Source organism: Bos indicus x Bos taurus, chromosome 7 (assembly GCF_003369695.1).
Source record: "Bos indicus x Bos taurus breed Angus x Brahman F1 hybrid chromosome 7, Bos_hybrid_MaternalHap_v2.0, whole genome shotgun sequence".
Lineage (NCBI taxonomy): Eukaryota > Metazoa > Chordata > Mammalia > Artiodactyla > Bovidae > Bos > Bos indicus x Bos taurus.
Window position 1 is genome coordinate 50174363 of NC_040082.1, and position 13585 is coordinate 50187947.

Below are 13585 nucleotides of genomic sequence, written 5' to 3' on the forward strand. Positions count from 1 at the left end.
TAAATTCATTAACTTGAGATGTTTGTTTTTTCCTTAATTATAATCTTTTGATGTTTGACTATTTTTTGTCTTGTTTTACAGAAACTCCTTTATCTCCTGGTTCCTCCCTTACCTTTTCAGAACTGTGCCTCAGAGATATCTGAGAGCTTAGGTCCTTAGTGTCTGCTGAATAAAACATAATTCTCAACTTTTCAGTTGCATATATATATATTTTTTGTCAACAGTTTTGGCAGCCACAGAGGGACCCAGAGCAGACTTTTCTCCTCTGCCTGAACTCTAAAGGCTCCAGAGCCTAGGTACCAGCAGAGGATTCTTGGGCCTGTCTGCCTCCTCAGAGTCCAGATGAATTTGGGTGAATCTCTCCTGTTATTGGGCTTCCCTTGTGGCTCAGCTGGTAAAGAATCCACCTGCAATGCGGGAGACCTGGGTTCGATCCCTGGGTTGGGAAGATGCCCTGGAGAATTCCATGAAGTGTATAGTCCGTGGGGTCCCAAAGAGTTGGACATGACTGACTTCCACTTCACTCTCCTATTATTGGCTGGTGATCCTAAGTTTTATTCAGTGGTGTTAAACTCCTCACTGGAAGAGAGGTAGGTTATCCTTGAAACTTAGTTTCAAGAAGAGGTACCTGGGTTATCCTCTGTCTGAAGACACTGTGAAGACTTTTTGCCCAGTTTAGACACTGAGCGGGTTATCCTCAGTTGAAATACTGAGGAGACTTGGCTCAGTTGTAAGACCCTGAGTAAGGTTGGACGCAGTAATTATATAGACTGGCTTGTTGTTTTTCCTTGAATTGGATGCTTAGTAATAAAAGTGAAGATATTTCATGAGAGCTTTCAGCTCAGAAGGAACATCACCTCCTGGCCGGCAATGGCTTTCTGAGGAAACTGAGAAACTTGTGGGAGTGACAGAGCCAAGTCCTCACACCGTGCAGCTGTACCTATAGGGTAACTCACGCTTTTTAATTAAAAACTTGCTTTCCATGGACATGCAAAAGAGCCGACCACTCCATACTCCAAGCACCCTCAGTGGTCTCAGGCTACTGAAGGGAGAAACCAAAACACAGGGCTAAAAGGACTCCAGGCTAAAATCTAGAGGGGTTAAGCTCACACCAGTCATCATTAGTGACTTTATTTGGACAAACTGACCTTGGAATGGGGAATACAGCTTTCAAAACAAAAAGAATAAGGATCGACAGGTTGCCAGCCTCTAAGACCCCAGCCAGATTTCTGCATGTACAAAACTTAATATTTACAAGTACTTACTTCATTAGGAACTGAAGGAACTCTTGTCCTGAAAATGACTAAGGCAGGGGGTGGGGGTGGGGAGGGCCTCTTCTATTGAGTACACAGTTAAATTAGAGAAAGCCATCTTGATAAAACATCTTTACGGAATTCTGACCTTAAAGAAACAAAAGCCCTTCTAGGGAGAACTTGCATTTCTGTCCCCGTGTCTTTGAGATGTAAGTATTCTACCTGATTTTCTTAGGCATTTTGTGTATGTGTCATCAGTGTGGGCTGTATTCACATTTCTGATTTCTAGAAACTTGCAGGACAAAGACAGTTGCTTTTAATTCTCAAAAATGGTCTGCTGTCTAAATGATATTTAGTCTTTTTCACAAAGAGCAAGGCCATAGTAATCTGAGCAAGCAAATTTAACTTATTCCAACTGTTATTTATAAACTAGTAAGTTTATATTGTAATACCTGATTCATAACTAAGTTTTTAAGGTGAAGCTAATGTAAATATACATATACATTACATGAGGTGTCTCTACCTCCAGAAAATACTGTCAAAATTAAATTTATAAAAGAACTATTTAATTAGCTTAAAAGTAAGTGGTTACAAATTAAATACTTCTAAACAAAATGCAACTGGCCAGAATGAATTTCACGTTCATTTAGGAAATATTCAATATTAAATTAATACCTGGTATTAAAGCTAACTTAAGCTTGCTGGTTTAATAAGACAGACATTTCTTACTTTTGTACCAAGCTTTACTGAAGGTCAGTAAGTTCATGTTATTTCTGTTGCAGCATTTGTCAGCAAAAAAAAATTAGTATGATGATATTTTTGCAAGTTATAAAAATAAAGGTATATGAGATTAAAGTTTTCAGGTGAACCCTTTAGGAATAATTATGATTTGGGTTTTTAACTGCTTTTGAACTGTGTTATTGGAGAAGACTCTTGAGAGTTCCTTGGACTGCAAGGAGATCCAACCAGTCCATCCTAAAGGAAATCATTGGAAAGGCTGATGCTGAAACTCCAATATTTTGGCCACCTGATGCAAAGAACTGACTCCTTGGAAAAGACCCTGATGCTGGGAAAGATTGAAGGCAGGAGGCGATGGGGAAGACAGAGGATGAGATGGTTGGATGGCATCACCAACTCGATAGACATGAGTTTGAGTAAGCTCTGGGAGTCGGTGATGGACAGGAAGCCTGGCGTGCTATAGGCCATGGGGTTGCAAAGAGTAGGACACGACTGAGCGAGTGAACTGAACTGATGATTTGGGTATATTGATTTAAAATAGTTTCTGCAGATTTTTGGTAACTTAAAACTTTAGAGTTTTTCCTATTAATTTAAAAATTTTTCTTTCATACTGGAGTATAGGTGATTTACCATGCTGTGTTAGTTTCAGATGTATCGATAAATGATTCAATTTATACATATATCCATTTTTCAGATTCTTTTTCCATAAAGGTTATTATAGAATATTGAGTTCCCCATGCTATACAGTAGGTCAAAAAGACAAAACATTTCAAAAACAAATACAAATCACTTATAGAAAAAGAATCTCACACAACCTGTCAAAAGCAGTATTCCAAGAAAACTTTGTTCTCTTAACAGAGAGAGGAACCAAATCCAGTCTTGTACCAGCCTACCTCTAATAGTAATATGCAGTTACCTGTATTTGTTTTTGAAATTGTCACTTTGGTTAAGTAAGTATTGTTTCACAGTGATCTATGATCCTGTTTGGCCAAGTGTTTTGAAACCTTTGTGAAACCTTTGTGATATTTTTGACAAATTTCCCAAAGAACAAATTCTAACTGAAATTATTTGATCCCTAGCTAACTCTGGGATGCTTCAAAGAAATTCTGAGGCATCTCAGAAATTGCTATTTATTTGGTATGTTATTAATAAATCAGGGGTCTCCAGCCTCTGGGCCATGGACTGGTACCTTCTGTCAGATCAGTGGTGGCCAGATTAGAAATAAAGTGCATAATAAATGTAATGTCCTTGAATCATCCTGAAACCATCCCCCTGGTCCATGGAAAAATTATCTTCCATAGAACATTCCCTGGTGCCAAAGGTTGGGGACTGTCAAGGTTAAATTGTATGGCTAAATATCATTAATATAGATATTCCAAAATTTATATGGAATTCCTGAAAATCTGATATGTCCTACTATAAAGCTATAAGCCATAATTCTAGTTATCTTAAAATGTTCTATATCACAGAAATATCCAAGTATCTTGTCAGTTATAATAAGTCAGATCTTTAACCTTGCCAGTTTAAGTCTTGTTGTTTATAGACAATCACTGTTTTACTCTGACACTTCTATAAAATGAAAATCTTAAAAAAGATTCATTAAAAATGACATTTGATAAGCATAAGTTTCTGATAACTTTTAGATCATACTCCTGAACTGGGTAAGAAATTTAAAAACGAATGGAAAACCTAACAACTTCATCGAGATTAATAGGAATTAATTACATGGGACTGAATGATTGATAAATATGATTGATAATTTTATGACTTTTTCTGATATTTACTGATTTTTAATTTATGTTTTCCAGAAAAACTTTCCTCTTACACTATGACCTACAGCAAGTTGATAAAGTATACCTTTGTAAACAAAGATGAAACATTTACCTTTGTTTCTCTACCTGATCTTTCCAGAATTTGGCTTTTCCAGCTGGATTCCCCGTGGACTTGATGACTTGTTTTGACCAGATTACAACTAGTTATACTAATTACTCTTTTAGTTTGTTCTTTCTTGTTGTTTTCAAATTATTTATACTTTGTGCCTCTCTCTGGTGCACAATCAGTTTATTAATGTTACCAGCTGTATTGCTTATATTCTGTTTTATAAGATTGTTATCTCTTACATTACCAATGGGTAATCAAGCCTCCAACAAATTTAATGTTATCTCAAGGCAGTTGATCATGTACATAACTGTACATACAATAATTGTAATTGTGCAACTCTAGATATGGGAAGAAGGAACAAGGGAAAACATTTCCTGGATCATAACAGACTAGTAAGACACATGACCCAGAGACTTTTAGATTATCAGCAGGACCCAATCCAAGGAAAATCAGCACATTCAGTGGCCTGTCAACAGAATCTTTGCCTGATCTAGGAATGCACCTTCCTGGCACCAAGGGACAAAATCGGTCATGCAGTACCTCCCAAATTGGTCAAATTTATTACCAAGAGGAAGCACTGTGAGCAAAGGATGTCACCTGCCATATCAATAAACAAAGGATGTTGCTGCCACCAACCTCTGTGGCTTGTCTCAGTGGTATACCCTGAGGGGGTTCAGGATGGACAAAAACAGGATACTGACCTTAGACAGTTAAGATGCAAATTAAGGAATGATTTCAGTGAGCCCAGTCCCTTGCATCTTCCCATACATAGAAAAGGGCTAACTTCATTACCTGGAAATGTCTGTTTTTTCTTTAGTCAGCAGCAATCTTTTGATGTTCAACTTCCTGATTTTTTTTTTGAAAAAAACTATATATCCTGGCTCTTCCCTTACCTCTTTGGAATACTATCTCAGAGCTATCTGAGAGGCTGAATCCTGGGCTTAGGTCCTCAGTATATCTGCTGAATAAAACATAATTCGTACCTTTCAGGTGGTGTGTGTGTTTTCCGTCGACAGTTCCTGTTGTAATTCCTGGAACTTTGTGAGGGCCACAGACTCCCTCAGCCACTGCACCACTTTCCATTCCCACCAGCGATATACAAGTCACTGGTACCCACTGACCACCTGATGGCAGGAATAACCTACAGCTAATCCTACCAGCCGACTTTTCTGTTATGCCAAGTTTTGCATTTCTTTTTTTCTATCATAGTTTGAATTTGGTTTCTGTCCCTCACAAATGAAAAAACCCTCAGCGACATACCATGGCAGCATCTCATTCAGTTGTGTGGCCTGCTTACCTTGTGCATACTGCGGTCAAAGTCGTCCTCCTCTCCTCCAGATGAGAATCTTCTGGCTCGGGGCACTGCCGGAAAAGACAGCTAGGATCAGCCCCTGCCCTGGGGAGAGGGCGTCGGGGGCAGCACAGCCTTCACAGGGGGTTTCTGCTTGGCGCTGCCACTTTCTAGATGGGCGACCCCTCACAAGTGCACTTTGCCTTCACCGTGGGCCTCCCGGTACTGAGACGCCCAGTGTCCCTTCCCGTTCTTAGGCTGGGAAGCGCCGGCAAAGCTAACAGCCCAGACAGAGTTAATAAACCACGATGTGAGGACTCTTGCTAACACTGGCAGGAAAGGTGTTCTCTCTGCCAAGGGCAGGGGGTCAGCCTGGACCTGCCAGAGCTCATCCTGGCATGAGGACAGTCAGCCTAAGGCTGGAGCCACCCAGCCCTGAGGACTGCTCGGGTCCTGGTGGTTCCCACCCACCTCTAGATCCAGCTGTACCCCAGAAACTTCCAGTCACCTGACCCAGGAAATCCTTGTTTCACCTCAAGCCATTTGGAGATTTTTTAAAAATACTGTTTCTCCTTTTTTTGTGATTGAAAGAGTCTCATCTAAGATTCCCCTCCGAACACTGTCTCCTGTGGACACTGCCCACTCCTCCTCTCTGGGTTACATCTGTGCTGGTGTCTAACTCTTTTCCAAATGGAGAATTCTTTGAGGGTAGGGCAGGGTCACCTCTGAGCTCCCATGAAACTGCTCAAATGGACATTCGTTACTAAAGGTACATGCTGAAGCAAAGTGGCACTTAATGACAGCTCCTCCCCATACTTGAAAGAAACACCCTCTGGTGGGCTGGCACCTTGAGGACCATGAAGACCCCCCGCCAGGTGCCTATGAGAGCCTTCCATTGCCCACAATCCTCTCTTTTCCATTCTCCAAACCATTTTCCACCTACAGCCAAAGTGGTCTCTTAGAAACATAAATCTGATCACGCCACCACTTTTTAACAACTTCCTACTATTTTGGATAAAGATCAAAATCTTTAAGGCCCTGTGGTATCTGGTCTCTCACCCCCACCCCCGCCCTTCCCTCTCTGAGCTCAAGGTTAAGCTGACAGGCTTTCCTTTGCTCCAGTAGAGCCCATCCTCTGATCCTGTGTCTTTGCAGCTGTGTTTCTACATCCTGTAGGCTTACCTGCTCCTCACCCTTCCTGTGGCAGCCGAGGCTCTGCATTTAAGAAGCTTCTGTCGTCTTCCAGGCTGCATGACACTCCCCTGCCATCAGCTCTCTACCTGCTGTACCTCACCACCCTCTCCAGTTGGGGCCTATGTCTTGTCTACAAGGCCAGGACCTGCTCTCGTTTGCTTTCTAGTGTCTCCTGAAGGCCTATGACTGCCCTCAGTACGTGTTTGCTGAGTAAATGCATTATTGTGTGAAGGAATGGCGACTGTCTGTCCTAGCCCTCTGTGTCCCTGGCGTAGGTGACAGGGCTCTGGTCCTGGCTCCCTTGTGGAGGGGGGTGGTACCTTTGGGGGACCCGTGGTAGGTCCAGTACTCAGACTCTGTCGCATAGTACGGGTCTGGCGAGTAGGCTGGACTGTACTTAGAGGCCTGGCTGATGTCTTCACTTGTTTTGCTCTTGGTTGCTGTCGACAAATCACCTGCAAAGGACCCGGAGAGAGAGCTTCAGGGAGGCTGATGTCCTAGGAAGAGTGTCTTGGACACACAGTCCCTTTTCACTGGGCTCCAGCCCAGGGGAGGGAAGCCACATCCAGGCCAGGGTCTGGGACATGGGTGTTAGAGCTGGAAAACACTGAGGTCAAGCCTCTCATTTCACAGTTGGGAATCTGAACACCTGAGGGGGAGAGCCTTGCTCAGACCACACAGCGAGTGAGACCGGAACTGGATCAGAATGAACATGTCTCAACAGTGGTTCCCTCTCAACAGTGGTTCCCACTCTGAGCACAGGTAGGAGTCATGAATGAAGCGGGTTACAGTGCAGAGTCGTGTAGGCTACACGGTTAGTATTTCTAATTAAGGAAGTCTAGGGCAGGGGAGGGGTCGGGGTATCTGATTGGTAAATAAATTTCGGGTGCAGGTGGTCCACAGGCCATTCTGTAAGAAACACTAAATGGATGAATGAATGAAGGCACCCTCAGCCCCTTCTCATCCACACCCCGTCTCCAGGCCTTCAGGCATGTACTCCCAGGCCATGGTGACAGAGAACAGCTTAGAGCAGTGGTTCCCAAGCTGGGCTGGACATTAGAATCACCTGGAGAAACTGTTACAAATACACAACTTGGATTAAGTCCGGGGTGGGGCCCAGGAACCTGTATGCATCCCACGGGATTCTAATGGACCTCCAAGTTTGAGGACAGATGCCTGGGAGTGTCACTCTCCCAGGGCCCCTGCATTTGACAAGGGTTACTCTGACCATGGACCTTAGGACACCAGCCAGCAGGGAAGGATAGGGGTGAGGGGAGGTGAGATGGTGGGAAGGACAGGGGGGATACAGGCCTTCCTTGCCCTTTTGAAATGACACCAAACCCCACCTGAGGCCACCATGAGTGAGCAGCCAACACAGACTGAGTTGGATCCTTGTCAGCGTCCCTCTCAGTGGCCCTGCCGAGCCACCTGCACAGGTTATTAACTGCCCCTCCCCTTGCCGAGCCCTCTCCGCCCCTGACCATACCATGCCGCTTGTAGATCGGGGGTTTCCGGTAGATGTTACTTTCTCCAGCTGCCAGACAGACCAGGGAGGGACAGTGAAAAGGAGAGAGAAAGACAGGAGAACAGGAGACAGCAGTTGGTCAGTCGGTCCCAGAAGAGAGGTGCTTAGCAGCTTCTGAGGCTTTTCCCACTCCTCCCCGTGGACTTCCTCTTCTAAAGGTGAGCCTCCAACCTCATCCCATCCGGTTCCAGGAAAGAAGAGGGGAAACGGGGTGGATGGATTCAAACGGGGCTGAGGCAGGGGCTTGGGCTGGAATGGTGGGCATGCGGGTAAAGGCAGGCTTGTGCTCAGCAAGACTCCGTGCGGAAAGGTTCCCCCACCTCCACCCGGCGGCCATGCCTCATTCCACATGGATGTCCCCAGAACCTTTCAGCCATGGTTCCGCACTCTCCACCCCCACCCTCCACCCAAATAGACCAGATGAGAACTTTCTGGGGCAACTGAGAATGGTGTAGAAGAAACGGCAGGACCAACTTCTGGGAAAAAGTGGGTGGGCAGTGAAAACCTGGGCTCAGAGCTGGGAGACAGGGGCCTAGGCCTGGCTCTGCTGAACTTACTAGGGTAAGACCTTTTCCAAGGGCCCCCACCCTCTGCCTTCCTCTACCTTCCCATCACCTTCCTTCATGCTCACCACCTCCAGCCACTCTGGCTTGCTGCAGGCAGTGTTTTAGGGCCTTTGGACTGGCTGTTTCCTCCACCCAGGATGTTTAACCCTGGGATATCTTTGGCTTCAATGTCACCTCCTCCAAGAAGTCCTTCCTGACTGCCTCACCTAGCCCAGGCTCCTCCACCCCGTCACTTGACCACAGCGCCCTGTCTTTATTTCATTTAGCACCCATCTCCTGAAATTATACTTTTACTTATTTGTTTACTTATTTATTAGCTCTCTTCCCACATTAGAACTTAAAACACCCTGAAGGCAGGGAGTGGGCTGGTTTGAGCACAGCTGCACCTTCAGGATCCAGAACAGGGTTGGCTGTCCGGAAGGAACAACTCAGACTCCAGGAAGCTAAGTCCCTGGCCTGAGGTCACGAGCTTATAAGCAGTAGAATCAAGGATTCAGTCCCAAGAGTTTTGGTGCAAAAGCCCATGACCTTTAGCACGGTTACTGCCACGTCCCATCACAGCCCTCAGACCTTCTAGGCACTTCCCTGGACTGCTTCCTGGTGGTCCTGATCAAGGTTGGTTCTGTCTTGTGGATGGGCTAAGGTTAGTGGGCGTGTTGGAGCTGGAGGTGGGCTAGTGCAGGTGACTGGTTAGGGAGGGTCCCCAGCACCCATTTCTCCTCGGTGCTGGTGACCCCGTGGAGCATGCACCCATGCTGGGAATTCCAGGCTGGCAGCCTACCTGGGATGTGAAAGTGCTTGGGAGCCTGGTAAGAGGTCGGAGTGGAGGACCTCACATCTAACTGGCTATGGTATGGAGAGCTCCGGCCACTCTCGGGCCCTGGAGCGCGCAGGCAGTGGTCCCCAGAGAGAACAGAGGCACAGAGAAAACAGGCATTAATGCAGCGGCGGCAGTGACGGCAGCAGCGAGGGTGGCGACGGCAGGATGCGGGGGTGCTGTGCTCTCATGCACGCGTCTGCAGAAACAGGCTTGGCCCCGCTGTCCTGCTTCACCCCCAAGTCAGATTTTGTGGGTTGTTAAGAACCAACAGCACTGAGCGTCTTTGCCCCTCTTAGCGCCCCAGCTGGGCCACTCCCTTAATCGCTCTGCCCACTTCATCCCTAACCACTGAGTGGGCCTTGGTTGAGCCAGGCCACTCTGGTCCTCTGGTCCTACCCTCTGGATGGGACAGGACAAACGACGGAGATGCAGGCGTCTTCTCTCAGCCAGGGCGGCTGGGCGGTCTGCCACTTCCCCTGCCCCCAACCCCAGCAGCGCACCACCCACCTCCCGCGGCATCTCAGTGCCACATATTCCCTCCTCTTCCCCTGCCAGGGGCATCGGCGGGGACTTGGCGAGGCCTGGGTGCCACAGGCCTCCCGGGAACCATGCTGCGATGGAGATGTCCCGTGGAACCCCATGCTGTCTCCACAGCTGGGGACATAAACCACGGTGCTGTCCCTTGGCTTTTCCTGTCCCTTTGGGGGCTTCCCCCTTCCTTACCAGAGCGGTAGTAGTGATGAGGTGAGCGGGAGAAGGTGGGGGACATGCCCTGCCTGCTGTAAGTGGGGGAGTCGATGTATCCTGGGCTGGAGGCCCGTCTCTGCCGGAGGTCCAGGTTCTCATAGATGTCCTGAAGGGGAGGAAGCAGGGCCATGAGCAAGACCCGCATTAGGGGGGCCTGGAGCCAAGGGTCCGGCAGGCAGCAGGGGGAGTGACGTGACTCTGGGATCCCTGGGGGCTGAAGCACGGTGCTACCCTCCTGAATACAGACGCCCCCTCCCTGGGTGACGCGCAGCCCAAGAGGCTGCAGTGGCTTCTCAGGGCCTTCACTCGCTCCCACACACCCTTGAATACAACCCGTAGGTCAAGTCCCAGGGATCTGACCAAGGATCACAGAAGCGTTAGGGAGGCCATCCCTGGAAGGAAGGTTCTCCCCGCCATCTCTGCCCTTAAAGTCACTGCCACTTCCTCCAGGTCATGCTCTTAACTCTCCCCATCTCTGCTCAGGTTGTGGGAGCACCTTTGGAGGCTGTGCAAGAGCTAAATCAGGAGTCTGCTTGGTCAGCATAAAAGGACACGATTCTAGAAAAGGTCTCCCGGAACCAGCTTAATTACCTGGGAATAGGGAGATAAGGTTCCCAGCGACTTGGAGGCGAAGTTTGAAGGCAGCCGTGGAAGGAGCGAAAGGAGAGAGGAGGGTGAGAGGGAGGGACAGAGAGTGGTTACACGGAGCAGAGAGAGGCCTGCAGCTGCCCCCCAGCCCCCCACCCCGGATAACACTTCACCTGCCAGATGTCAGCGGTGCTCATGGGTGGGAGGGAACCTTGAGATCCTGTCCCCAAGAGGGGACGAGGGGGCTCGGGGCCCCTCGGGAAAGGATCGGTAGGGTCTTCACTGGGACCCCAGCTTCCCCACTGCAAGCTCAGGGCCAGTCCATGGCCCTTCCCTGTCCCTCCGTCAGTTCACACCCCCTCTGTGGTTCAGAGGACAGGGCCCAGGGCAGGGGTCCCAAATGCAGGGCCAAGCAAGAGCCAGGCTGGTGCCATCAAGGCAGGAGTGGGCAGGGAGCAGGAAGCTGGGGATGGAAGGCATTGCCCACAGAGGGGATGGCGCTCAGCTCCAGGGCACCCAGGCCAGCCCCATGCTAACACAGCTTCTTATTTCCAAGACAAGACAGAAGAGCAGACACCTATGTGAAATCTCCTAATGTCTAAATGTTGATAACTAATTTACATTTTTAAAAGACACTCTGTGAGTGAAACAAAACACATCTAGAGCTGGCCTGTGGCCCCCTGTTTGCCATCTCTGGCTTCAGGAGACTCAGCCTCTACCAACTGCTTGGTTTCCTTTTACTGGTCCATTTCAGAGGCCAGAACTCAGAGAATCTCAGCCCTGGGCTCTTAAACCAAATGAAACCCCATCCTCCTTAAGAGAGGAAGAGGTCAGCAGCGAAGTGGGGACAAGGCCAGGACCCCTTCTAAAGTGCCAGACGATCTCAGCGCAGGGGCCTGGGATGGGTTGGACACCTCCCGGGACGTCTGCTGCCAGGACCTCCGGTAGTAGGACCACTGCCTACCCCAGAGAATGCCTTCTCCTGTCCAGCAGCCATTTAGTTATTTCAAAACCCTTCTGATGCTGCCTTTTTATAAGAGTGTCTCTTGCCCTGAGCATAGGCCAGGGGCAACACCCAGAGAACCTACCTAACCAGGGTTTATAAACTTAATTGGCCTCTGAGCCTGGCTGGTGATGAGAGCTGGAGGCTGTGTATAAAACCTCTCCACTGTAAGAGGAAAAACAGCTCAAGCAATAAGTGGTCACAGGTTCTTGGCTTTAATGTTGGGGTTCTCAGGGTGTAGTGGGGATCAGAGAGAATTGGGGAGCCGGTGTCCTGCCTACAGAGGGTGCTGCTCCCTATCTCCAGGTGGTGGAAATACTGGGGTAGTGTTGCCAGTTCTGCTCTTTCAAGAAAAGCCAGATTTTGGATGAAATGGCTTGATTTTTAAGTGTTGACTATAAAAACCAGTTTAAAAGAGTCTGGGGGCCACCACTATGGAGGCCTCAGTCTCTGTGATTGAGGGGCCTGGGGACCCCGTGGGCTCTCCTCTCCTCCAACGGCCCCAGAGAGAGGGCGAGACCCCGTACCTCTCCATAGCCACACCTCTCCAGCATCTCGTCGGACGTGTATCTGGAATGAGGCTCGTAGGAAATGAGGTCAGGGCGTTGTACCTCGTAGATTGACTTAACCTTGGGGAGAGCTGCCAGGTCTTTGTAATTAAGGATCTCATTATCCACTTTAGCCTGAGGAAGAGGGAAATGGATAGGAAAGAAGCAGAAAGATAAGCGGGAAAGGAGAGTGGAAATAAAAGCCAGGCACAGAGGGAATGAGCCTCTTCAGTTAAGATGGAAGACTCAGAAAATGTGAAAATAAGACAGGTCATTCATTCCACCCGGGCTGACAGTCACTGAGCACATGTGTGTGCTGTCCTGTGCTGTACAGGAATGACCTTTTCTAAATGTTAGGTCACTTCTGTGAAAGAAGGGTCAACATTGTTCCTATTTTTTAGAATAAAAAATTTTTAAACTTGTATGGAAACACAAAAGACCCTGAATAACCAAAACAATCCTGAGAAAGAAAAACAAAGCTGTAGGAATCAGGCTCTCTGACTTCAGACTATACTACAAAGATACAGCAATCCAAACAGTTTGGTACTGGCACAAAAACAGAAATATATCAATGGAACAGGACAGAAATGCCAGAAATAAACCCATGCACCAATGGTCAATTAATCTACCACAAAAGAGGCAAGAATATACTATGGAGAAAAAGTCTCTTCAATAAGTGGTGTTGGGAAAACTGGATCTACATGTAAAAGAACGAAATTAGAACATTCTTTAACATCATATATTGTTGTTGCTGTTTAATCCCTAAGTCAAACTCTTTGTGACCCCAAGGAGTGTAGCCCACCAGGCTCCTCTGTCCATGGGATTTTCTAGGCAAAGAAATCCCATGAGTTGCCATTTCCTTCTCAAGGGGGTCTTCCTGATTCAGGGATCAAAACTGTGCCTCCTGAATTGGCAGGTGGATTCATTATCACTGAGCAGCAAGGAAGCCCAACATCATACATAAACTCAAAATGGACTACAAACCTAAACTTGAGACCAGATAATATAAAACTCTTAGAGGAGGCAAAATACTCTTTGACATAAATCATAGCAATATCTTTTTGGATCTACCTCATCAGTTCAGTTCAGTTCAGTCACTCAGTCGTGTCCGACTCTTTGCGACCCCATGAATCTCAGCACGCCAGGCCTCCCTGTCCATCACAAACTCCAGGAGTTCACCCAGACTCACGTCCATCGAGTCAGTGATGCTATCCAGCCATCTCATCCTCTGGCGTCCCCTTCTCCTTCTGCCCCCAATCCCTCCCAGCATCAGAGTCTTTTCCAATGAGTCAACGCTTCACATGAGGTGGCCACAAAATACTGGAGTTTCAGCTTTAGCACCATTCCTTCCAAAGAAATCCCAGGGCTGATCTCCTTCAGAATGGACTGGTTGGATCTCCTTGCAGTCCAAGGGACTTTCAAGAGTCTTCT

At 47.6% G+C, this 13585-nt stretch overlaps 1 protein-coding gene and 2 long non-coding RNA genes across 10 annotated transcripts in view; 2 read left to right on the forward strand and 1 right to left on the reverse strand.

The window, feature by feature from the left end:
- The window catches only part of LOC113895183, a 114361-nt gene extending 114169 nt beyond the window's left edge, over positions 1 to 192 (forward strand). Inside the window, exon 14 of the long non-coding RNA XR_003511784.1 lies at positions 82 to 192. This is a non-coding gene — a long non-coding RNA (uncharacterized LOC113895183). The remainder of the gene's footprint in view (positions 1 to 81) is intronic.
- Positions 1 to 13585, reverse strand: part of ABLIM3 (actin binding LIM protein family member 3) — a 136977-nt gene that overhangs the window by 13341 nt on the left and 110051 nt on the right. For 2 of the 8 annotated variants that reach the window (XM_027546008.1, XM_027546009.1), the window contains 4 exons: positions 9992 to 10121; positions 7844 to 7891; positions 6678 to 6812; positions 5170 to 5234 (listed from right to left, as the gene is read on the reverse strand). In XM_027546008.1, the coding sequence (XP_027401809.1) occupies positions 5170 to 5234; positions 6678 to 6812; positions 7844 to 7891; positions 9992 to 10121 (378 nt within the window). Of the gene's footprint in view, positions 1 to 5169; positions 5235 to 6677; positions 6813 to 7843; positions 7892 to 9229; positions 9329 to 9991; positions 10122 to 10606; positions 10637 to 12133; positions 12290 to 13585 lie in introns of all 8 variants that reach the window. The other 6 variants (XM_027546003.1, XM_027546006.1, XM_027546004.1 and 3 more) reach the window with 6 other exon arrangements.
- LOC113895184 lies at positions 2368 to 4859 on the forward strand. Its single transcript, XR_003511787.1, has 2 exons — positions 2368 to 2407; positions 3800 to 4859. It is a non-coding gene; the product is annotated as an uncharacterized LOC113895184 (long non-coding RNA).